General features: G+C 36.9%; 1 protein-coding gene across 1 annotated transcript in view; it reads right to left on the bottom strand.

Annotated features, from left to right (window-relative positions):
• Positions 1-21,404, bottom strand: part of LOC103100591 (uncharacterized) — a 96,218-nt gene extending 74,814 nt beyond the window's left edge. Inside the window, exon 1 of the mRNA XM_056817784.1 lies at positions 21,358-21,404. Within this exon, the coding sequence (XP_056673762.1) occupies positions 21,358-21,404 (47 nt within the window). The remainder of the gene's footprint in view (positions 1-21,357) is intronic.
• Between the last annotated feature and the right edge of the window lie 5,794 nt (positions 21,405-27,198).

Raw genomic sequence — 27,198 nt, forward strand, 5'->3', positions numbered from 1 at the left:
TAGCAACTGAATCTTTTCTATTAGTATCACTTCTACAATGGATTACCACTAGCTGTTTAGGCTTCTGGATAGCATCCAACAACTCAGTTATTATTTCTGCGTGAGCAATTGGTTTTCCCAATGCAGTAATAAAACCTCATTGTTTCCAGATCCTTTCTGTAGCATGACAAACAGAGAAAGTATAATGAGAGTCTGTGTAAACATTAGACTTTTACTAACTGCCAGAAGAAATGCGTGCTGTAAAGCAATCAACTCTGCACTATGAGCACTAAGGTTACTAGGTAATGATCCATACCACAGTGTCTCAAATTCTGTGACAACTGCAGCACCTGTACATCTAATTCTATTACACAAATATGAAGATCCACCTGTGAATAAAAACAAATCTGAATTTTCCATTGGAGTGTCTTTTAGATCCATCCTTGGCATATCCACTAGATCTACTACTTCAAAACATTCATGTAATGGTTCACCATTCTTTGGCAAATCAGGAAGAAGTGTAGCAGGGTTTATTACACTACACCTTTTCAACATGATGTTTTCACTACCTAGAAGTACAATTTCATACTTAGATATTTGTTGGTCTGAATGTGCTTGAGTATGAAATTTCCTCATTAGTGCTTCTATTTGATGTGAACAAAATATTCTCAATGGACATCCCAAAACTAAGTCTGATGACTTCTGAACTAACACAGCTGCAGCAGCTATGCCTGTTAAGGAACTGTACCTGCAGCAATTGGATCTAGCTGACAACTATAGTATCCAATTGGACGATAATTTTGTCCTAAAGTCTGTGTCAGTACACCAGATGCAATACCTTTGGTCTCATTCATAAATAACTGAAAAGGTTTAGTATAGTCTGGGATTCCAAGAGCTGGGGCAGATAAAATCACTTCCTTGAGCTTACTTAAGGCTTGCAGATGTTCAGGTTTGAGTTTCAGAGGTTCTGGTTCTCTATTCCTGGTTAGATCTGTTAAACATTTAGTAATTTCACTATATCCAGGTATCTATTGTCTACAAAAAGCAATTGTCCCAAGAACAGCTCTGAGTTGCTTCTTGGTCTTAGGTGCACTCATTTTCTGGATATCAGCTATTCTTTTCTTAGTGATACTTCTGGAACCCTCTGACAATACAAAACCAAGATATTCAATGCAAGGCAAAACCCACTGAAGTTTTGCTTTAGAGATTTTATGTCCATGTTTATATAATTCAATCAAAAGAATCTTGCTATCTCTTAAACACACTTTAGCAGATAGAGATACTAGGAGGATATCATCTACAAAATGTACTATTTTACTTTCCTTGAATGATACTGTTTTAAGGTATCTGTTCAAAATTTGAGAGAATTGGCTCAGGCTATCACAGAAACCTTGTGGAAGACAAGTGAAAGTCCACTGGGCACTGTCCTATGTGAAAGCAAAGATCTTTTGAGAATCCTCGTGAATTGGAATCAAGAAAAATGCTGAACATAAATCTACCATGGTGAAATATCTTGCTTGACTTGGAATGGATAAGATTATAGCAGCAGGACTTGGTACTATAGGATGAGTCTTTATTACATGATCATTTACAGCTCTCAAATACAGTATGAATCTATAGAAATTCTGCCATCTTGGTCAAGCTTTTGTTTCTTTATTGGCAGTATGGGAGTATTGTAATCTGAAAAACACGGTATTATGATCCCTTGTTGAATTAGGGACTCAATAATAGGTCTTATTCCATCTATAGCTTCTTTACTCAAAGGGTATTGAGGAACACAAGGAACTGGTCCTTCCTTGGTTCTCACTATCACTGGATTAGCTGATTTCAATAGGTCAACATCTGTGGAAGATTTTGCCCACAAATCTTCTGGTATATCCTCAGGAATAGGATAGATGGAATTCAACTCATTCTCTGCAGTGACTGAATGTAAGAACAGCAATGGAAAAGCTTTCAGAGATTCTTCTGTAATTCTTCTGTAAGAGTTGTAATGATATATCCCCAGTGTCATTACATTGAATCATTGCTCATAATTTACAAAGCAAGTCCCTCCCAAAAAGGTTCATTGGACATTGTGGCATATAAAGAAATGTGTGCTCCACCAATAATGGACCTAAGGTAATCATTTTAAGTTGTAATTTTGCTACTCTTTCTGGTTTTACAGTAGCTCCAATCACTTCCATAGTACCAACAGCTCTACAATCTTTAGGAAGACTTTGCAAAACTGATTTACTGGCTCCATTATCTACCAAAAGATCATATATCTAGATGATTCCCTATAGTTACAGAAGCATAGGGCTCAGTACTATTTGGAGGTTGGAAGGTTTCAAAAATTGGTGCGAGCACAGTAACATCAGTACAAAGCTCAGTCATTCCCTGTCCATTCAAGTCTACATCTGCTTGAAATACATGACTTCCCCAGGATTTGGCATCATCAGCTTTTATATTACTCTCATTGGTTCCTAAATTCTCCATCTTAATATCCTTGTTCCCATTTACAACTTCATTATTATTATTTAGTTTATATTCTTCATTAATTTATCTTATTCTACATTCATTAGTATTTTCTATTATATTTATATTACAATGTTCTTTCTCCGTTCAATTATTTACGCCAATTATATCCTCCTTTGATTCAATTAATTCATTTGTATCACCATGTATTTTATTTTCATTATTCCCAATTTTATTTATCCTGAACTCATTTTCAATTATATCCCACTCATTTCTTGATTCATTCTCATGTGTTCCAAGGAGAAACCTTCATAAGGCACTAGCATTCTTACTCTAGTCACCTTTTACAACTTGGCTATATTTAGGCCTAGCTCCAACATTGACCCAAGACTGCATAGTATTTAAATCGGGCACTTGTTTTCCCTGGCAACAGACATTTTGACATTGATTAGTATATCTATTTTGATTATTGTTATTATTAGTATTCCATCTATTATTATTATAATTATTACTACTCCAGTTGTTATTTCTATTATACCCATTATTTAATTGTCTTCTAACCTGATTCCTAAATCTGCAGTCCCTGTACAGGTGTCCAAAATGATTACACAGGAAACAATGCCTAGGACCTGATCTTCTCTCATTTGGTTTATAATTATTATTATACCTTGGGTGTACAGCTCTCAATGCAGCCACAGCTTTTATTTCTTTAATTTCACTGTCTCTGGCCTTCATTTCAGCTTCCTTCAATTTCTGTTTTAAGTCCTCAACAACAGTATCCCTCTCATCATTTTTATCCTCTAAGTCAGTAATCAAATATGTGGTCTTTCTCCATAATTCCTCAAGGTCTAACTTTTCCCAGTCAGGGTAATTTGTTTTAAAAATTGGTCTGATCTTTGGGACTGCGTTTTTTACAAAGACCCTCTTAATGTGTTCAATTGAGTTTTCTTCCAGTGGATCCATCCCCAATAAAGTTTCAGCTACATCAGTTATCCTTTCCAGGAAAACTGCAGGAGCTTCAGAGACCTTCTGTTTTATAGCCTCAAATTTTGACCATCAATTGGGCCTTTTGGTATACCTCCCCATTACCTCCAGGATTGCATCTCTTGCTTCTACTAATGTTATCATAAACCCTCTCATCAGATGCATCTAACTTTAAGTCCTCTGGACAAGATTGCAATAAAGGATCTGTTCTTGTCTCCTGTATAAATTTGGTTCTCTCTCTTTATCAAGACCTCTTTCATCAGTAGGGCAAAGTTTGGGGTCCTTCTCTTAATGGATTCAAGGTCTTCTGGGGAAAATCTCTTATGCATATTTACTTTATGGACTTCATTTTGTTTTACCACTGGCATATCTCTAAGTGGGCATAAAGAAATTATTCCTGCTGCTTCCTCTTTTTCTAGCCTATTTAAGTGTTTCCCATTAGTGTTTAATCTGTTGTTATCTTGTGCAAAGCCTTAATTCATATTCATATTTATAAAGTGCCCGAGTGTATTAAGTTGAGTTTTCATTTGTATAACCATCATCTTCATATCATCCCTTCTGAACCAGTTCACCAGATCTTTTAGATGCTTAACGCAATACAGCCACAGATTACAGCCAGGGGTACATATGCCATAATGTCACAGAGCTTTAAATCCTTTACTGGTTTCAAACAATCCATCATAAACACAGAATGACAGTAACTAGGGAATGTTACAAATATAAAATATAGAATATACAGTAAATAATGGAAAAACTTTAACAGCATATTGGTAAACATGTCTACTGACATGCCAGCATCCATTGTAATATTATTGTTACAATGTAACTTGTACATATACCAAAACGAACAAAAATAAATTTCAAAAATTCAAAACAGTTTTTTCCTCAAGCTTGAGTCTGTGGTGCAGCTTCAGTAACCCCTTCAGCGAGCCAATGCTGAGAATTCTATATAACTCCCTAAGCTTCTAGCTAGCTAAATACACAGTAGAATATTGCCTTATACCTTAAAAAAAAAAAAACCAATCATACAATAAACAAACTCTTCAACCTAGCTGGCTCAGTCAAACTGTTAAGGTAGGATTTGGGGTAAGGGAGAAACAAGAGGAAAACATATAAATAAATCTGCTTTATTGTTTGGGAAGGGGGAAGGAATAAGGATATACTTATTCTTATTTTAAAACTAACTAAACTATATTAACTATGTTACTAAACTAAAACCTTAACTTCCCAAATATCCCAGTCTTACAACAGGAGTCCAAATCAAAAAGACCCAGGATCTTTTGCTGTTAGAGATTCAAGTAAATCCAGACTGATGCTGCCAGCAGCCAAAACCAGAAAAAAACTCCTTCCTCTGTTGATCACAGGCAAACTTCTCTTAAGGTATTCCAGGAGAGCAGACTAGGTCATTAAGGAGAGCAGACACACTCAGAAGACAAACTGTTGGGCATAGAATCTTCCCAGATACCCAGGCTCAGGCTCCCATATGACCCTTGGTCACATGCCACTGTCGATGATTCCTAAGGTTTGCATTTCTCAGTTTTTTGCAACAGTTTTGGATATTGCAAACCTTTTCATCCTTTATCACACCACCAAACAGCAAACACCAAAAGGCCATGAGCTCCCCACTCCGAACCATGAGAGCCCAACGTCACTGAGCAAGTCCAACGTCTCTGAGAGAGAGAGAGAGACACACACACAGAGACAGAGACAGAGACAGAGAGACAGAGACAGAGACAGAGACAGAGACAGAGAGACAGAGAGAGACAGAGAGAGAGGAAGTGATGCAAAATATATAGACAGTTCTTTACATCACTTCCTGCATCTCACATGTACCAATAGTAGCTTAAGCTTGGCTTAGGACAGTACAGGGGGTCACTCAGTTGTTTCTGATTTGTCACTTGCTGGCACATGTTGGTCATAGGCCATCCTCCTCACAGTTAATCCTTAAGTGGGGGTGTATACATTAATTGGTTGCTAAAATTCTAAAGACTAAGCAGGGTGATGTAAATCTAAAATTCACAGCATGCAGTTTGTCTGTTTTTGATATCTTTTTTGAAGTTTATTTAATTATTTATTTAATTTAGAATATTTTCCCATAGTTACATGAATTATGTTCTTTCCCTCCTCTCCTCCCATCCCCCTCCCATATCCAATGAGCAATTTGACTGGGTTTTACATGTGTCATTGATCAAAATATACTTCCATATTATTAATATTTGTACTAGGATGTTTATTTAGAATCTATATCCCCAATCACATCCCCCTCAACCCATGAAGTCAAGAGTTGTTTTTCTTCGGTGTTTCCACTCCCACAGTTTTTCCTCTGAATGTGGATAGTGTTCTTTCTCATAGATCCCTCCAAGTTGTTCAGGGACATTGCATTGCCACTAATGGAGAAGTCCATTATATTTGATTGTACCACAGTGTATCAGTCTCTGTGTACATGTTCTCCTGGTTCTGCTCCTTTCACTCTGCATCAATTCCTGGAGGTCATTCCAGTTCACATGGAATTCTTCCAGTTTATTAACCCCTTGAGCACAATAGTACTCCATCACCGACATATGCCACAATTTGTTCAGCCATTCCCCAATTGAAGGGCATCCCCTCATTTTCCAATTTTTTTGGCCACCACAAAGAGTGCAGTTATGAATATTCTTGTACAAGTCTTTTTCCTTATTATCTCTTTGGGGAATAAGCATGCAGTTGTTCTAAGATCATAGATTGACATCTAGAAGGGGAGATCTGATATAAACCTCTCATTTTGCATGTGAGGAAGCAGGTGAAATGACTTTCCCAAGGGGACACAAGTTATAAGCAACAGTCATAATTCATGCTATTCAGCTCTACCCCCAGAGCAGTCTTTCTACTGTATCACACTTACTTGTCCCTCATTCATACTCTCATCTTTCCTTTCATATCCACCTAAATAAACCACAGATTTGTACAAACTTTTTGTATTCACACACAAAGTTTGACTTGGCTCAAAAAAAAAGCTAAGCAAGATGTTTCTGCAAACTATACGTTTACAGTCCAATCAGGTCTTTTAGCCACCAAGATGAAACTAATCTGTCCAGAGGGTCTGTGGCAATGACATTGAGAATCCTTCTTTTGGGGGGTCTAAGTCTCAGAATCCTTCTTATCTATTCCTATCTTAGTAGCTCCATCTCAGTCAACTAATGGTGGAAAGGAAACTTACTTCCCAACTTCATATAAAGAGCAGTGAAACCTGGGATCCATTCCTATGACGGGGCAAGGGTGAGGAGACAAAAGAGAGATGCCCCCTAGAGGCTGACAGCTTGTTGATAGTCTGAGCAAGGTTTTCTTTTCCATGAAATCTCCATGCCTGACAGCAGGGTCAATAAGAAATGAGAAAAGTCTAAAATTTAGATTGTTCTTGTTTGGAAAGAAACCATAATAAGCATTATTTGTCTCCAGGTGCATTTCCCTGTCCCCAGGGATCTATCACGGTTCTTATAATTTTTTGGACTTAGGACAACTTACATTGCAAAACATTGCTGAAGACCTTAAAAACATTTGTTTGTGTAGGTTATATCTATTGACACTTACTGGATTAGAAATGAAAATAAAATTTAAAATAATATTTTAAGTGAAAATAATCATTTAAAAATATTTATTTTCTTGCATAATTAATTTCCTTATTCATTCCCATACAAATCAACTACCAAAAACTGTTTTATAGAATTAGAAAGAATAACAACAAAATTTATTTGGAAGAACAAAAGGTCAAGAATATCAAGAGAACTAATAAAAAAAATGTGAAGGATGGTGGCCTAGCAATACCAGATCTTAAACTGTACTATAAAGCAGGAAATCATCAAAACAATCTGGCATTAACTGAGAAATAGAAGAGCAGATCAAAGGGTAAATCAAAACTAGGGGTAAATGATCTCAGCAATCTAGTGTTTGGTAAATCCAAAGGTCCCAGCTTTGGGGCTAAAAACTCACCATTTGCCAAAAACTGCTGGGAAAATTGGAAAACAGTATGGCAAAAATTAGGTATAGATCAAGATCTCATACCTTATACCAAGATAAGGTCAAAATGGGTATATGATTTAGACATAGTGCTATTATAAGTAAATGAGGGGAACATAGAACAGTTTACCTGTCAGATATATAGAGAAGGGAAGAATTTATGACCAAACAAGACAGAGAATATGGCAAGATATAAAATGAATAATTTTGATTATATTAAATTTAAAAGGTTTTGTACAAATAACACCAATGCAACCAAGATTAGAAGGAAACAATAGTGTAGGGGGGAAATTTTTATAACAAATTTCTCTGATAAATGTCTAAATTCTCAAATATATAAAAAAACTAAATCAAATGTATAAGATTACAAGTCATCCACCAATTAACAAATTATCAAAAAATATAGATAAGCAGTTTTCAAAGAAATGAAAGCTATCAATAATCATATAAAAATGTTCTAAATCCCTCTTGATTTGAGAAATGCTAAATTAAAACAACTCTGTGGTGCCATCTCATACCTATCAGACTGGCCAATATGACAATAAAGGAAAGTGGTAAATGTTGGAGGGGATGTGGCAAAATTGGGACACTAATGCATTGTTGGTGGAATTGTAAACTGATTCAACCATTCTGGAAGGTATTTTGGAACTATGCCCAAAGGGCTATAAAACTGTGCTTACCCTTGAATCCAGTAATGCCACTACTGGGTCTGTATCCCAAAGAGATAATAATACAAGAATATTTATAACTGTTCTTTTTGTGGTGGCAAAGAATTGGAAATTAAAGAGATGTCCATCAATTGGGGAATGGCTGAAAAAATTATAGTATATGATGATGATGGAATACTATTGTGCTGTAAGGAACAATAAACAGGATGATTTCAGAAAAAGCTGGAAAAACCTTCATGTACTGATGGGGAGGGAAATAAGCAGAACCAGAAGGACATTGCAAATAGTAATAGCAATATTGTGGAATGATCAACCATGATAGAATTAGCTTCTCTCAATAATACAATGATCCAGGACAATTATGAGGGACTTATAACACAGAATGCCATATGCCTCCAGAGAAAGGACTGTTGGAGTCGGAAGACAGATGAAAGTATTCAATATTTCAATTAATTATTTGGGTTTATGTTTTGGGGCTTTGGTTTTACAAGATTACTCACAAAAAAATTAATGATATTGAAATATGCTTTGCATGATACTACATGTGTAAACCAAATTGAATTCACCTGCCGGCACTGAGAGGAGTAAGGGAAGGGAGGAGAAGAGGTAAGTTCAATCATATAACTTGGAAAAACTTGTGTAAAAATTTAATACATGTAATTGCCAAATAAAAAAATAAACTAAACTAAACTATTATTTTAAATACTTATTAATTTATTTTAAAACAACGATGGACCCATTATATGGTAATATAAATAACTTTTTTAAACCTTACCTTCTGTTTTAGAATTGATAATAAGTAGCAGTTCCATTGCTAAAGGGTTGTTAGGGCTAGGCAACTGGAGTTTAGTAACTTGCCTAGGGACACAGCTAGGAAGTATCTGAGGTTAGATTTGAACCCAGGACTTCCTGTTTCCAGGCCTGGATCTCTATCCACTGAGCAACCTAGATGCCCAAATAACATATTTTTATAAAAAAAATCTATTTCCAAAAATATTTAGTGAGAAGAATGTCACTGTTTTGCATAATTTTTGGAAATCTCCTTAACGTCTGGCATAAGAGAAGATAGCTTGATTCTTATATGTGTTTTTGCATTCAATCTGTTGCAATACGTGGGTTTCATTGAAGTATGTGAATAAAATCTGACCTCATATGAATATGTAGCTGGAAAGGAAAGGAGTAATAAGCAAGTAATGTCTTAGTATTATTATGAAAATAGTTTTGACTTCATGGATCCCCTGAAAAGGTCCCAGGGATACTCAGAGCTCCCAACCATACTTTGTTAATCATTGCCTTACACAAATTCTAAGCTAAACAATATGGTGTCCCTTGAGTGGACATCAGAAAGAACTAATTGGGGGGCAGCTGGGTAGCTCAGTGGATTGAGAACCAGGCCTAGAGACGGGAGGTCCTAGGTTCAAATCCGGCCTCAGCCACTTCCTAGCTGTGTGACCCTGGGCAAGTCACTTGACCCCCATTGCCTAGCCCTTACCACTCTTCTGCCTTGGAGCCAATACACAGTATTGACTCCAAGACGGAAGGTAAGGGTTATTTAAAAAAAAAAAAAAAAAAAAAAAAAAAAAAAAAGAAAGAAAGAAAGAACTAATTGTCTGGGTTTTCTTCTTGTCATTTTCAAGCTTAATAGGTGCAAATTATAACTCAATGTAGGAGATGGTCCTTAGGGGAATGTGCTGGAGTTAGCTAGAACCAGCTTCTGAAGGCCAATTATTAAATTTTCAGGATGAGCATTTATATCTCAGAATTCAACAAATACTACTAATCACAGCTTGATTAATTTATTTTTATTTATTGTCCAAACTTAAGAAAGTGATGGGGAAAACATGAATAATGCAGATTAAAGTGAAAAGTAAGTCTTACCTACATTTCCCACCCCCCTGGAAATTAGGTTGGTAAACATTTACCAGCACCCCACTGTGGCTATATTTGCCATCATCCTATGCAATGTAATTTAACAAATAGTTATCAAATGACTGCTATGAGGACTGTACTAAATGTTGGGGTACACAATCAAAAGGAAAAATATTCTTTGTCCTCAAGATTCCATATTCTGCTATGTTATATTATGAAAAATATACAATGGTAAAGTAATTTTATGTAGAAATAAGAGAAAACACCTCATTTTCAGACGTTCTAAGCTAGATTATCTGACTATGGTCCCCAAGCAGTACAGGAAAATGGACAGAGAGCCAACCCTAGGGTCTGGATATCCTTGGTTTGAGTCTCACCGCTAGTACCCTCTGGTTATATGACTGAGTCACAACTATTCAATGCCTCAAGCAACTCTCTAAGACTAAACTGAGGAACAGTTACTTGTTGATGGGCTTTGGCAGAAAGTTTCCTCATTGGAGAACTTCTTATACCAATGAAATCACAAATCCAAACAACAGCAACAAAAAATGATCCTTGGATCTAGCTTGGTCCATGAAATGTTAGGAGCTGGTAGTAGTCCTCTTTAATGCACCAACAGGGAATGATGACTTCCACACAAGAATACCTCCACATAACATAGGTATTTTGAATTAAATTTTGAAGAACCATATAAAACTGTCCCATATGGTTAAAATTTTCTTGACTTTCTCAAAAACTGAACAGGTAGGTAGAGCAGAGGATAGAGTGCTTGTCTTAGAATCAGGAAGAACCAAGTTTGAATTTGACCTTGGACACCTACTATGTGAGCCTAGACAAGTCACTGAACCACGTTTGCTGGAGGAGATAACAAACCACTCTAGTATCTTTACCAAAAAAACCTCAAATGACTGAAAACAACTAAACAACAAAATAACCTCAAAAATAGTTCACTACTGTGGGAATAGAAACACAGAAAAAAAAAACAACTGCTTGATCACATAGGTTGACGGGGATATGATTGGGGATGTAGACTCTAAATGATCACCCTACTGAAATTATCAATAATATGGAAATAGGTCTTGATCAATGGCACATGTAAACCCCAGTGGAATTGTGCATTGGCTACAGGGTGGAGGAGGGGGGAAAGAGAGGAGGGAAAGAACATGAATCATGTAACCATGGAAAAATATTCTAAATTAATTAACTAAATACAATTTTTCAATTCAAAAAAATAATTCACTAAACTCAGCTTTTGAAAAAAAAATCTAACTGTTCAAATGGCCTAGTCACATTAACCCTAGGATAATAAAATGAATGATTTCTATGTGGGTGCATTTCAGAAAGACCCTTCAACTTCAAGGAAGAAGACGGGTTTAAAATTCAGCTCCTCGAGAAAATTACTTAATCTCTCCCAATTTGTTTCCTCTTCTATAAAAATATGGGATGATTATCTCTGTATTGTCTAATCACAAGCTTGTGAAGACAGGTCTTTATAAACTTAGGCTACAGAAATACATCATTACTCTCTTATGATACTAGCTGACATTTATGGACAGCACTTGGATGATTGTAAAGTGATTTGCAAATGTTTTCTTATTTGAATCTCCCAATAACCAGTAAGGTAGATATAGTGTCTTATGCCCCTTTTACAGAGCAGGAAACTAAGGCAGTGAGCACTTAAGGGATTTGCCCATAGCTATATAGTACATATGTGTCAGAGGGTAGAATTCAAAATGGGAATATCTCTGGACTCCAACTTCAGCATTTTTCTATCATCATCACTACTTCCATCCTTGTCCCATCACCACTGAAAGCCTTCTAAATTCTTATGCTCCTTTGTTCTTCTAAGCTGAGAATTAATGGAAAACCTGACTATCAACACGACAACCATTTCCTTTTGTTTCTTTTTCTTGAATGATACAGGCACCCCTGCAAAAGTTACTTAGGGCAGCTGATAGTGGAAGAGCTGCCAAGTTGATTACAGACTAATATTCTATGAGATTCCCTTCTCTATTGCTCTCCAAATGTTTCACTGTCAAGAATAGCCCTTTACAAAGAGGGTATTATAGTATACAAGGAAGGCTTTCTCTTCAAGAGTCCAGGATGTCGATGTAGAAAACAGGAACTGCACTGGACATGAAGAGCTGGGAACCCAGGCCACTCATGGTTTTATTCTTCTGAATGATGGTTCATTTCTTAGACTCAAGGCAGGAAAAGTGGGTCCCTTAGGTGGCAAAGTACATAGAGTGCTTCACATGAATTCAAATATCACCTTGGACTCTTGCTAGCTGGTTTTGTGGCCCTGAGCCACGTTTAATCTCTCAGCCTCATTTTCTTAACCTAAAAAATAGGAATAATATTAATACCTATTTCACAGAGGAGTTGTGAGGATAAAAATAAAATATTGGTGAAGTACTTTCCAAAATACTTAAAATACTATATTGTCATTGTTCTGTGTTTTTTGGTCATGTCCAATTCTTTGTAACCCCCTCTGGAGTTTTCTTAACAAAGATACTAGAGTAGTTGGCTATTTCCTTTTCCAGTTCATTTCACAGATGAGGAAACTGATGTAAACATGTAAACAGGGTTACATGACTTATCCAGGGTCACCCAGCTAGTAAGTAGGAGACCAGATTTTGAACTCAGATGTCTTCCCAATTCCAAGCCTGGCAATGTTATTCACTCTGCCACCAAGCTACTCAAAATGCTATCTAAATACTTCTTCTTGTTTTTGTTAATTAGGGGAGATGAGGATTTATCTGGAGACTGTGAATAATGAAATTGGTTCCAGAGTAGGAAAGGTATTAAAAAGCAGGATGGGGAAGCCTTACCAGCACTATAGCCAGAAGTCTTAATGGAGCAAGACATAACAGCTCCCCATAGGACCTTCATGGGTAGGCTGTAACCATGCCCTGGAAAGAACATCCTGAATCCTACAGCTGCCCCTTCATCTGGCTACAGATCACGTAATCAAATAGTCCATATGGTTCCTTCAAAGGTCATCAACCAATAAGAAAAACCAAAATGAGAACAATCTAGAGAGGAAGAAAAAAACAGTAAACTAGAACTATATAGAGCAGATGGAAGAATATGAAAAGATATAAAAGGAGGGTTTAAATAGCTTTTCTTTTTTTAAATTGTAAAATTATTTTTTAATTTTAAACTTCAGTTTAAAAAACCCACAAAGAAATTAGCATTTCCTTAACACAGCTGAACACAAAAAGGATCATATATGAAACCATGAATCTCCATTTTATATCTCTTGCATTTTAAAAAGTATATGAGAATAAATTCCACATCACTTTCAAAACTGTCCTGCTTGTCTTTGTTTCCTTCTGAATTTTCTTCTGTTCTCTTTTGTACACTTTTAAAAAATGTAATGGTTTTCTCTCTCTCTCTCTCTCTCTCTCTCTCTCTCTCTCTCTCTCAGCATGATTATTGCTAATCTCACCTCTCTTTCCTAATACTACCTCATCCTCTCCATTAAAAACTGAAAGAGGGAGAAAAAACCTTCTAACAAATAAGTATTGTCAAAAAAGGCAAATCTTCATAGTGGCCACAGCCAAAAACATACTTTTTTTCTGTACCTTAAATCTATCTCCCCTCTGTCAAGGAGTGAATAACATACTTCATTATAAGTCTTTCTGGAGACATGGTCGGTCATTTCATTGATAAGCATTCTTATGCCTTTAAAATTCATTTCTCTTACAATGTTGTCGTTCTTGTGTAAATTGTTCAGATTCTGCTAATTTTCCTCTATATTAGTTCCTACTTCTCAGGATTCTCTAAAATCATCCCTTTCATCATTTCTAATAATGCAATAGTATTCCGTTATATTCATATACTACACTTTGTTCAGCCACTCCCTAATGAATAGCACTCATTTCTTTGCTTCCCCCTCTCCTTTCAGTTACTCCTTAAGGATCATAAAATGTGTTTTGCTTGCAATGATTCCTTCACAACATAATCCTTTCTTTTAACTTGATTTTTTTCATCTCTATTTGTTTTCTATTTGTGTATATAAATATATTCAACTCTTCTTTAAGGATTTCAAATAAGAGTGAGGTCTTTCTGATTAAGGCTCTCCCGATCCCTCCTTCCATTTTTATAATTTTTTTCTTCTCAAGCATACAAATTATGAGAAATAACCAAGTTCCACTCCCTTCTTACTCCTTTCTACTGTGATAAAATCCTCTTTCTACCATCCTTTCTCTTTTCTCTCTTAAAACTCTCAGAATGGAACCAATCTACTCCCTAGGTTTTCTATTTTTGTTATTTAGCTCCCTCAATACTCTTTGAAGGCATTATAGTTTTGAAAGGACACATTTCTTCTCTACTTACTAGAATGTTAACACCACCCTATCATGAAGCCCCTTTTAACTTCTCTAATAAATGACTTTCTAGACTTCTCTTGACTCTTGTGTTTGTATTTCAAAGTTCCAAGTAAGTTCTGGTTTTTTTCATCAATGCATAAATGTCTTCTGAGAGTAAATTAATCTTGATTATAAGCCTCTCTCTTTTGTCTTTTAGAATATTGTATTCCAAAGTCTCCTGTTATCAATAATAATAGAAACTGCTAGTTTTGGGTGATCCTGACTTACAGCTAGTTAATACCTGAATTTCCTTTTTTTTCCCTTCTGGAAGCTTACAGGATTTTTTTTTAAGTGGAAGCTTTGGAATTGGGCTCTGATGTATCTGGAACTTTTTTCTTCTGGAGTTTCTCTTAAGAGGTTATTAGTGGTTTCCATTTTCACCTTGCTCTCTAATTCCATTCTGGAAAGTTCTCATTATTTCTTTAAACATAGTGTCCAGCTCTTTCTCTTTAATAATGATTTTCAGGAAGTCCAATGGTTCTTTAATTATCTCTCCTGGTCTGTTTTTCAAATCATATATCTATTACAATTTCTTCTTTTTTTCCAATCTTTGGATTTTGTTCCAATATTTCTTGCTGTCTCATGGAATCACTTGTTTCTGTTTGGTATATTCTAGTTTTCCAGAGTCAATTACTTGAGTAAGATTTATAATTTTTTTTCTTCTAAAATATTTATTCTTCAAGCACAACCATAAATAACTTAGCTATTCTCAGCAATACAAATTATCCAAAACAAATCCAAAAGATTCATGATAAAAAATGCCATTTACTTCCAGAGAAAGAATTAGAGTTTGAATCCAAACCAAAGTAAACTTTTTTCACTTTCTTTCTTAATTTTTTTTTTGTTTGAATTTCCTTCTACAAAAGGATTAATATGGAAGAATGTGTTACGTGATTGTACATGTAAAATCTATATCAGATTGCATACCATTGCAGCAGGGCAGGTGGAGAAGGGAAGGGGGGAGAGAACTTGATACACAATTCTTTTACAAATGTTAGGAGCTGTTTTTACATATAATTGGGGAAAACAAAATTAAATGCACAATGTTTTTAAAGACAAAATAAAATACTAATTCCCCATCTAGTTCTTACATCCAATGCTTTTATTTCTTTTCTTTTAATCTCTTGCTTTATTTCTTCTTGGTATTCATGTTGTACTTTTGGAAAATCCATTTTTTTTGTCAGTCTGTGCTTGCAGGCCTTATAGAATTAATTCCTCTTTCCAGGCAGAAATTTTGGCATCTTTGGCATCAGTAAAACTGTATTTTTTTTTCATGCTGGTCAGTGTCTTCTTTTACTTCCTCATCTCCCCAGCTTTAATTCCTAAATTGGGGTTTTGTGCCAGGCCAGGCTCCTCCCCATGTTGGGTTTTTGAAAAACTCTACTTGGTTTCAACCTGGGTCACTTAGGTTCCTGTGCTAACCTCCCAAAGCCATATCTTCCTGGATCTTTGAGGTTCACAGCATTAGATCTTTGAAGCTTCTAAAGTGTCTTAGAAGAGAGTACAGCTCTCGGGTTTGGACTTCCGTTTGGGGCAGGCCTGGCTTTTTTTCATAATGTAGGTGAGGTTGTGTCTAGGCCACTCTATGGCCTGGACACGTGTTTCTTATCCTGTATTTTCTTTAATCCTTAATCTTCAATAAACCTCTAAAAAAATAGAATACTCCTTGCAGAGAGAAACTAATTTCTACCTTGCCTCAGTCTCCCCAGTCTCCCCTAAATTTTAATCTTTACAGTTGTAATAACCACTTCAGGAGAAAAAACTCTCAATCTTCTGATTTAATCTTTAATATCTAGTATCTAGAATTTTTTTTTTGAGCCATATCTCTCTGGCCAAGGTTTTTTACCCTTGCAAAGCTGCTGCTAGATCCAGACTTGTTGCATTTGCCGCCCACCCCACCCCACCCAGCTCAGCTGCTTTTGCCTGCGGGCGTTCAGCCCCTATCCAGACCTGATTCAACCAAGATTGCAATCACCTGTTTCCTGATCTCCTGGCCCTCTGGCCCTGCCTGCCTGTTTCTGCACCCCAGACCCACAAGCACGACACCAGCTGGCTCATCACCCAGATCCTTGGAGCAGATTCACTCATCGCTCAGGACTCATTGCGACCAGCTGTGATCATGGCCAGATATTAAGAGGAAATGGATCTCATTTTTGGACAAGATATACACACAAGAGCCATTGCACAGAACCAAAGAAAAGCCAATCTAGGGTGGATTGATGCACTTCTAGGCCAATACAAAGGTCTTGAACCTAGTGTGAAGACTCGAGGTTACTATGTTTAACATGTGTTAAGACATAGGCTTTCCTTGTATCCACACTCACCCTGAAGATACTCACAGCATGTGAAGACTGCTTTATGCCATTGATAGTCAGGTGAAACTAATGCACTTCTTAGAATAATGTTTTTAAATATATAAAATAAAATATATATGAAAAAAGAAGCCAATGATATTGAAATACAGTTAAAATTTGTTTTTAAAACAAGTTCACAGATCCTAGAACAAGTAACTCTGAATCAGAGAAAGGGCCTTAATCTATAATATGGATCCTCTTTGAAAAATGAGTGGGAGTTTCATTCTGAAAAACAGTTTGAAACTATAAAAATAAAAAGGGTTTAATTTTTCTTTCAATTTTTTTCTTTTGTTTTTTGTTTTTGTTTTTGCTTTTGCTTTTTTAAAAATTGACTCACATACCCCCATAACTAAACCTTGCATCCTGAGCTGAACTGGGTGTTTTTCAACACCTTCAGGGGGGATTGTATTTTCATAAAATCCAAGATTTAAATTTTTGTTCATGAAAGATCTTCAGAGAAGTTGTTTGTTAACTCCTAAATCCAGAGAATGAACTGTTTACAGAAAGATACCTAAACCCTTACACTACAGGAAGATCCAGAATGAACCTTTGGGTGTGGTTTATTGAACTGAAGGTTGATTGAACATTTATTTTGAATGTGCACTCTTATGCCAAAGGGGACTGTCCCCTAATTGGCTTTTCTCAATGTGTCCAGCAAAAACATTGGCTTTTTTTTTTTGCTCTCTGTCTCTATTTTATTTCCCCCTTATCTCTAACTATTGTAGTTTTCCTCTTAGAGGGTAAAATTTTATATTCACCTGCAGTTAGAAATTTTTGGGGTGCAGGACGCTTATGTTTAGTGATCACATGGGAAGACTAGTCCCCCAAACATCATCAGGGGGGATTGTGGATTTTAGATTCTCTCCATCTTACTTGGTCTAGCACCCAGGAATGTGCACACCCACATCACATGGGCATGTGCTAGCAAATGACAAATCAGAAACAGTGGACAGACCCCTGGGCTGTACTAAGTCAAGCTAAGCTATCATTGGTACAGATGAGATGCAGGAAAGCAGCATAAAACCATCTATATAAGGCACGTCACTTCCTCTCTCTCGGTCTTTCCCCAGAGAGGCGACTCTGCCTGGCAGTGTGCTAAGCATTCTAACATCTTGATGTGGTGGCAGCTATTTGTCTGGGTTTGGCGATGAGTTTGCCCTTGAGATGATTCAGGTTCAGGCATTTTGACTGAGCCCTTTTGGAGTTCAGGCTGATTCCTTCCTCCTTACTTTCTAGAGCCTCTGGTCTTCCTTCTGGTACTAGCCAGGTGGGAGAAATCCTACTCCCTTTCCTTCTTCCTTCTTCTTAATCTCTTTCCACTATATCAATTAAATCACCATAAATTTCCAGCTGACTTGGGTATTTTATTATTTGGGATTTTCCCTGGTGACCAATTAAAATTAGATTTTAAGTCGCAACGCTAAAATTATCTTTACAGAATTATCCATAGAAAGTTACTAAATTGCAACCTCCTTAGATATAGCAATACCATTATTAGGTCTGTACCCCCCAAAAAATTAATGAAAGGGGGAAATGATCCATAGATACAAAAATATTTATAGCATATCTTTTTGTGGTGGCAAACAATTAGAAACTATTCTTTGGAGAATGACTAATATGTGAATGTAATGAGGCATTTTTGTGCTGTAAAAAATTAGTGAAAGAAACCTAGAAAGATTTATGAGTTGATAGAGAGTGAAGTGAGCAGCCCCAAGAGAACAAATATACAATAACAATAACAGTAAAAAGAAAAACAACTTTAAAAGACTTAAGAATTCTGACCAACACTACCAATCATAATTCCAGAGCACCCATGATGAAGCATTTTACTCTCTACCCAAAAGAAAAGTTATGAAATCAGGGTGCAAAATGAGACATATTTTTGGAATATGTGCAAATTTGTTTTGCTTGACTATGCATATTTGCTATAAGGGTTTTATTATTCTTTTCTTTTTTCTAATGGAGGGGGATAGGAGGAGATAGAGAAAATAGAATGAAAAAGCTTTAGCTTAATTAAGAAGAAAAATATATGTGAGCATGTGGACAATAGTTGAGCAAGATTGCTGAGTTGGAGAGAATATGCATGCCACTGAAATCACAGATCCCATGGAAGCCTATGGATTATGCTATGCTAAATGAGAAGGGAAATAGACATAGAAATGAAAAAGTCCCTGTTCTCAAGGAGATTATATTCTACTAAGGGATTTCAGTGCAAGCAGGAACTGGTTTTTTTGCCTTTGAATCTTTCCAGCATTTAGTATAGTGCCTGAACATGATAAGTTTTTCAGAAGTGGCTGTTGATTTATACGAATTGCTTACCATCTCCAAGAGGGAAGGAAAGGGAGGAGGGGAGACAATTTGAATCTTACAATTTTAGAAAAATATGTTGAAAACCCTTATTACATGTAATTGGGAAAGTAAAATGTTTTGGGTAAAGAAAAAAGACAATTGGCTTTATACAGATTAGTAAATAAGTAGCAATTTGAGGAAGGAGAAAATATTATCAAATGTGCAGGTCAGGAAATGCCTAGAAGAAGAGGTGGTATTTGATATAATCCTTGGAGGTAGAGAAGAATTCTGAGGGACATCGACAAAAGAGACAGTATATTCTTGACACGGGCATCAAGAACTTTTCAAATGTACAGATTAATGGATTAAGTTGTCTATAGAAAGATAAGGTCAATGCACCCAATTATTTCCCAAGGCAGAAACGAGGAGTATCAGGAAAGCATTTCTTTATGTCTATAGCAGCATGAAGGACCAGATGGCAGAGAAAGACAGGTTCCTAAGGAAAGAAGAGTCCAGATACTAACATCAGTAAAATAATCAAATAAAGCCTTGAAATGGCAGGACAATTGGAAGTGCCCGGAAAAAAATCTTGTACAGACACATCCCACTGTGACATTCAGTTTTTCTCCCCCTGACAACAGTTTTTTGAAATTCAATCTGACCCGTAAATCTGAATTAGAAATGCCTATTTTAGATGTTAATTCATGTTCTCTTTCTATTTATTTCTCATTTGTAATCCACCAATGTGCTCATTTCCCAGTATTTACAACAATCTTACCAGCATTTTTGTCAAGCATCTGGTTTTTGCCTTTCTGGTTAGCCCTATCTGTGGCTAATCTTTAAAGAACTCTTCCTGAAAAAATGATGTGCTTTGTTCTTGAAGTCCCTAACCAAGAGAAACAATAGGAAAAGAGCTTCAAACTTAATTCCCACTCCCTCACCTCCAGTATCTCACAAGTTGAACTATCTCTCTGGTTCTTGCTGCCTAGTGTTTCCCCAAGATGCTCCATGAAGTTAAAATAAATAACTTTTCAGCTTATGGAGGAAGAGAGGCACCACCAATAAGAGATAGATTGGTGCAATGAAGTTTGTGAGTGTTTCATTTTGTTAATAATAAAGGCTAAATAGAGAGGCATGGCTAGACAGAAAACCATCTGAAAAAAGATATGGGTGTTTTAGTGCACTACAAGTTTAATATGAGTCAACAGTATGATATGGCAGCCAAGAAAACTAATGCTCTCTTGGCTGCATGGAGAGGCAGTTTTCAAGAATATGGAGGTGATAATATCCCTCTGCCCTGCCCTGGTCATACCACATCTGGCTTATGTTCAGTTCTAGGCACCATAGTTTACCAAGAATATGGATAAGCAAGCTGGAGAGCATCCAAAAGATAACAGGGTGGTCAAAGGCTCTGAATTCATGACACATGAGATCTGGTTAAAGAACTTGAGATATTTAGCTTGGGGAAGAGGGATATGACAGTTGTCAAGTATTTGAAGGAGTGTCACTTGAAAAGGAATTGGAATTGTTCTGTTGAGTTCCAGAGGTCAGAACAAGGAGCAACAGAGGAAAGTTAGAAAAATATAAATTTAATTGTGATATAAAGAAAAAATCTCATCACAATGAAACTGTCCAGAAGTGGAATGGACCATATGCAGGGGGAGGTAAGCTGGTTTTTTCTCACTAGTTTCAAGCAAATATACATTGGGGGCATAACTGTTGTTCAGTTATAAGTCGTACTATGCAATCTTTAAGGAAGCAGGGTAGGTCAGTGAAAAGAAAACTGGATTTATAATTAGAAGAACTGGGTTTGAATCCTTGCTCTTCTTCTTGCTACCTGTATGAGTTTGAGTAAATCAATTTCTCTTTCCAGGCCTCAGTTTCCTCATCTATAAAATTAGGGCACTGGACTAGAGGTAGGGATGCATTAAAGCTAACTTCAAAATGGCTCACAGGAGGAAATTGATACATTTTTCAGGCTGAGCATTTACACTCCAGAAATCAGCAAATATTAAGATCAGGGCTTGATGTTTTGTATTGTTGATTGTCCATACTTAAGAAAGTGATAGAGAAAATATTAATAATGATTAAATGTAAAAGTTTTTTTTTTTTTGTGCAAACATTTCCTTTTAGGAAAGCCAGGTGTTGAGTATTTACCAGGGTACCACTAACTAGATGGCTTCTGATCATATGAAACTGAGATGCTTCCAACTCTAAGATTCTGTTAAGACAGAATTCCTCTAAGCAGTATAGAATGGAGAGCAACACCACCAGTCTAACCAGCTGGGTGGGCACCAGAAATACAGACTGGACCAAGATGACATAAAGTGCATGGAGCCAAGAGCAGAATCACACAGCAGAAAGGGCTCTGCAAAAAAGGCTACAGATCCATACCTGATGCTTGACCAGACATGGAAACCTGATATAGATAACATCGGCATCTTTGACTATAAAGGACAACAATATCTCCATATTGTATATGCCCTTATCATCACATGTCTACACTACTGTAATGTACACTTCCCCATCTAGTTTCACTAGATCTAATTTCTCCTCCCCATCTCCAACCTGTTCCACCATTGCAATTCCCCTGCCCCCAACACCACTGGGAATCATGCCACTTCCCTACTCAAGAATCTATAAAGCTGGGGGGCAGCTGGGTAGCTCAATAGATTGATAGCCAGGCATAGATACAGGAGGTCCTGGGTTCAAATTTGACCTCAGACACTTCCTGGCTGTGACTGGGCAAGTCACTTAACCTCCACTGCCTTTAAAAAATATATCTAGGGGGCAGCTGGGTAGCTCAGTGGATTGAGAGTCAGGCCTAGAGATGGGAGGTTCAAATCTGGCCTCAGACACTTCCCAGCTGTGTGACCCTGGGCAAGTCACTTGACCCCCATTGCCTAACCCTTACCACTTTTCTGCCTTGGAGCCAATAGACAGTATTGACTCCAAGATGGAAGGTAAGGGTTTAAAAAAAAAATATATATATATATATATAGCTTCTGCTGTCTCTTTCTGTTCAAATTCTGTCCCCATTTGACCTGAATGTTTCTTGAGAATGTTTCATATATTGCACTTTTTTTCTGTCTTTCCCAAAGTATCTAACATAATTTTGGACATGGAACATGGAAGTTAAATACTTAAGGAACTGAATTTCATTAAAAGCTTTATATCTGGGAGTTAGTCCTTTATAGACTCCAGAGATGAACACAATGATATCTAACACCAAAGAATGCACATGTGGGATCTTAATCAATATTTTGCTACTTGGCAATGGTGAAGAATAGCCAAAGAACTGTAGTTTTATGGAGGAAACGTTGATCTCCATTTGACCTCATAGGAAAATCAATTTTTCATACTAAACAAGTAGATTCTAGAGAGTAAAGGATCTATAAAAGCATCCACATAACACTCGCCCTTGAAAACCAGCTTCAAGTTAATCAATTTTTATATCAATTTTCATGTTGAAATCTGAGCAATGTTTATTAGTTTGGGTGGAATAAGGTGGTCCTTGCCCCTCAAATATTATGCCATACAGTTTCATTTAGGGTCAAAACCTGTGATATTATCAGTGTAAGGCATTATGAGTGTCAAAACTCCCTTTGCAATGAAAGCATGTGATTTTTCACTTGTTTATTTAAGTTTTCGTTTTATATGATCATTCTCTAAAAAATTAATAACATGGAAATACATTTTGCATGATAATATATGCATAACCCAGATTGGGTTGCTTGCCAGCTCTAGGAGGGGTGAGAGAAGGGAGGGAGGAAGGGAGACAATTAGTATCCCATAACATCAGAAAACTTGTGAAGATTTGTTATGACATATAATTGGTAAAAAAATTTTAAAAATCTTTATAATTAAAAAATATTTCCTCTGATAATGGAAATCAATTTGTAGTTTTAGAAAGTTGTGTTAGTGACAACATGTTAAGTGACTTGCCCAAGGTCACTCGGCCAAAATGTGTCGGACAGAACTTGGACTCATCTTCCTGACTCCAAAGCTAGTCTTCAACATAATATGTAGGCTGCCTCTCTATCCTATATTTTTTGCTATTGTTCCATATCTATGAATTCCCTCTACCAAAGCAGATGAGCAACAGTTCTACAACTTAAAAATCTTAGAATTGCTTGAGACATTGAGTGACTTACCCCAAATCACAACTGGTTGTGCATCAGAGACAGGACTTGATCCCAAGTGTCTGACTCAGAGACTAGTCCTCTCTATCCATCTATTCTGTATATATTCTATACATACAAAGTTATTTGCATGTTGTCTCCTCCATCAGAATGTGAGATCATTAAGGGCAAGATCTAGCTGTTTCTTGCACATAATAAGTACTTTAAAATACTGATTCACTGAATGGACCTCAAACTGAATTGTTCACATAAGCTGTCAATTAATCAACGTTTGTTAAGCTGTATAGGTATACCTTGTTTTGTTGTGCTTCACTTTATTGCACTTCACAAACATTGTGCTTTTTACAAATTGAAAGTTGGTGGCAAACTTTCATTGAGCAAGTCTATTGGTGCCATTTCTCCAATATTATGCAGTCATATCATGTCTTTGTGTCACATTCTGGGAATTCTTGTGATATTTCATGCAATGTCATTATTATTTTATCTGTCATGGTGATCAATGACCAGTGATCTTTGGTGTTAGTTACCATTACAATTACTGACTGCAAAATTAATCAATAAACATTGTATGTGTTCTGATGGCTCCATTGACCAGCCTTCCCCAACTCTCTCTCTTTGGATCTTCCTATTCCCTAAGACATAACAAGATTGGAATTAGGCCAATTAATAACCCTAAGTTACTGGCCTCTAAGTGTTCGAAGGAAAGGATGAGATAAATTTCATTGGTGTCCTATTTTAATTGCCACAGTCACCCCAACCTTCAGCAGCCACTGTCCTGATCAGTCAGCAGCCATCAGTTTGAGGCAAGACCCTCCACCAACAAAAAGATGACAACTTACTGAAGGTTCAGATGATGGTTACCATTTTTTTTTAGCAACAAAGCATTTTTTAGTTAAGGTTTTTTTAATTTTTTTAGATAAAATACTACTGCTACAAGTATAGTGTAAATGTAACTTTTCTATATACTGGACAACAAAAAATTCATGTGTTCATTTTATTATATTTGCTTTACTGCAGTGGTCTGGAACCAAATCCACAATATTCCCAAGGCATACCTGTACTCTTTGGGGGGAATAGCAGTTATACACATAATTATATACAAAATACAGACAAGATAATTTTGATTGGGAGAGACAATGGAAGTGGGGGAGGAATCAAGAAAAGTATCATGTAGGAGGTGGTGGATGAGGTAACCTTTGAAGAAAGTGAGGTATTCAGAGATAGAGGGGAGGAGAAAGCATATTCCAGGCACCAAAAACAGTGCGTACAAAGGCATGGAGCTAGAAGATGGAATGGCATTTGTGAGGAAAAGTAAGAAAGCCAGTTTGTTAGGACCAAAGAGTACATTTTTTAAAAGGTGCTGATGTATAAGTCAAGAAAGGAGGTCACAAAGAACTTTAATTCCAAAGGAATGTGCATTTATATTTGAAGCAATATTGAGATGTTGGACTGCTAGGTGGCGCAGTAGGTAGAGTGCCAAACCTGAATTCAGGAAGACTCATCTTCTTGAGTTCAATTCTGTCCTTAGACACTAATTTGTGACCCTAGGGAAGTCATTTAATCCTATTTGCCTCAGTTTCCTCATCTGCAAAATGAGCTAGAGAATGAAATGGCAAACTACTCCATTATCTTTGCCAAGAAAATCCCAAATGAGGTCACAAAGAGTTGGACACAACTGAAAAACAACTGAACCAGAGATGGATGTTGGATTCTTGAGCAGTGTAGTGACATGGTCCTATTGGTGCTTTAGAAAGAGCATTTTGCAGCTTTGTGGGGATTGGATTAAAGGAGAGAATGTCAGGGACACCAATTAGCAATAGTTCAGGGGAGAGGGGATGAGGCCTCTAACTACTTTGTGAGTGGAGAGAAAACAGAGAAGGATGAACCAGATGAATTTTCCTGAGCATGTTTGGTTTAAGCAAAGAGTCTAAGAGATAAGAGGGAGGGTTTTCTCACCTCCCTGAGGCTCTACAAAGTATGTTATTTCATCCTCCAGAGTTTGACAGGTAGAGCCTTCTGTTTATTCTTACTGGTGGGTGGTAGAAGTTAAGGAATGACACAGGGAGTGTGGGCAGATTTTCAGGAGTGACTCCTCCATCTTATTTGCCCAATCTGTTCTAGAAGGATATTTGAGGGTGTACAGGATTTCCTGGTGGGGTCTGACCTAGCCAATAGGATTAGGATCTGGGCCAGAAGATGGGAGATCAGGTGTCCAATCTGCTGTGATCTCTGCCTTGGTAATTCAAAGTAATCGCTGGCACTGAACATGTACTGTTTATGACTTCCTTCATATATTTCTTCTCCCTTTATGCCTCTCTCTTGCTCTCTGGCTATGTGCCTAACTCCTTTCCTTTTCTTTTTTCTTAATCCTTACTTTATGTCTTGTTATCAATAAGTAGAGAGAAGAGTAGTAAGGGCTAGGCAATAGAGGTTAAGTGACTTGCCCAGGATCACATAGCTAGAAAATGTTTGAGGTCAGATTTGAAGCTAGGACCTATATTTCTATCCCCTGGGTCACCTTGCTGTTCCCCAACTTCTTTTCAGAAGAAATAAGAACTAGTTGGGGAAAAAACAGATTTAGGCTTCTCATGAATCTTAATGACTTTTATATATTTTATTTGAAACCTGTGTTTATAGTATAGCTAGCGATGTGACACTGGGCATAGGGATCTCTGGGCCTGTCTTCTCATCTATTAAATGAGGGGGTTACACTCATTCAGGGGTTCTTAACTTGGGATCTGTAAGGGTTAAAAATAGTTTGACTAAATTTATGAGTTAAAAAGAATTATTACAGTCGCTCTATATAAAAATTAAAAATTAAACTATGAGTATGTTAGTAGCTTTAGTAGCTTTATTACAGCAGGGTAGAGATAGTAAAGAAGGAAATGCAGGAAGGAGGTAGAAGATATTGCCTAGCTATACTTATAATTGCTGATCCGAAGAAATCCAGCTCGACTCCAACAAAGGCTCCCTCGGGTCTCAATCTCCAACCAGGAGTCACAGTTGTCTCTTCAGCAAGAGTTTTACCAGTGCAGAATCAATCTCCATGCAGAGACACCAATGCAGAAGTTCTCCTTTCAGCAAGAGCCACCAAGGCAGCAGAAGTATAAAGAATGCCCTCAGTTGGCTTTTATAAGCAGTTTTCTACTCATCACTTCCTGTCTCTCTGGTTTCTCCTTCCTTTCACTGTGGGCTGGTCTAGAACATCTTAGGAACCAATCAAAGTCTCTCAATTTGCCTGGGGGGGGGCAGGAGTGCTTGTTGTCTTTTAGGATTAAGAGTTAAAGACTAAGTAAGTATGATTGGTTAGTGACTTACTAAGTAGGTACTCCAAGTTCCTGATTAACTTAAAATGGACAAAGGGAATAAAAAATTCCCTTTCACAGATCCATGAACTTATCTATTTTATATTTTGATAATCATATTCCCATATGATTAGTTTCCTTCATTCTGAGAAGGGGTCCATAGGCTTCACCAATTCAACTTTAATTCAGTAAACATTTATTAAGCACCTACTATGTGCCAGGCACTGTGCTAAGTGCTGTGCATACAAAAAGAGGAAAAATATGATTCCTATCCTCAGGGAGCTTACAATCTAATGGGAGAGACAAATATATACAAAGCAAGCTATATGAAGAATAAATAGAAAAAAAATTAAAAAGGGAAAGTACTGAAATTAAGAGAGGTAAAAGAAGGATCCCTGCAGAAAGTAGTCTTTTAGTTGGGATGTACAGGAAGCTAGGGAAATCAGTAGGCAGAAATAAGGAGGGAGAGCATTCCAGGCACAGGGGACAGCCAGAGAAAATGCCAGAATGAAGAGATGTTAAATGTCTTATTTGTGTAACATGCAGGAGGCCAGAGTCACTGGATTGAAGACTGCCAAAAGGGTCCAAGACACCCACAAAAGCTTGAGAACCTCTGGCTTAGATTAGATGATATGTACAGTGTCAGCCAGTTCTGACTTTCTATAAACTCTGAACTTTCATCCAAAACCTGGAAAATGATGGTGCCACATCTAAAGAAAGAAGAGAATGCCCTGCTCTAATGACTGACATGCTGAGTGGGTTTCCATGCTTGAAAAGATGCTACAAAC

This window comes from Monodelphis domestica, chromosome 1, assembly GCF_027887165.1.
Source record: "Monodelphis domestica isolate mMonDom1 chromosome 1, mMonDom1.pri, whole genome shotgun sequence".
Taxonomy (NCBI): domain Eukaryota; kingdom Metazoa; phylum Chordata; class Mammalia; order Didelphimorphia; family Didelphidae; genus Monodelphis; species Monodelphis domestica.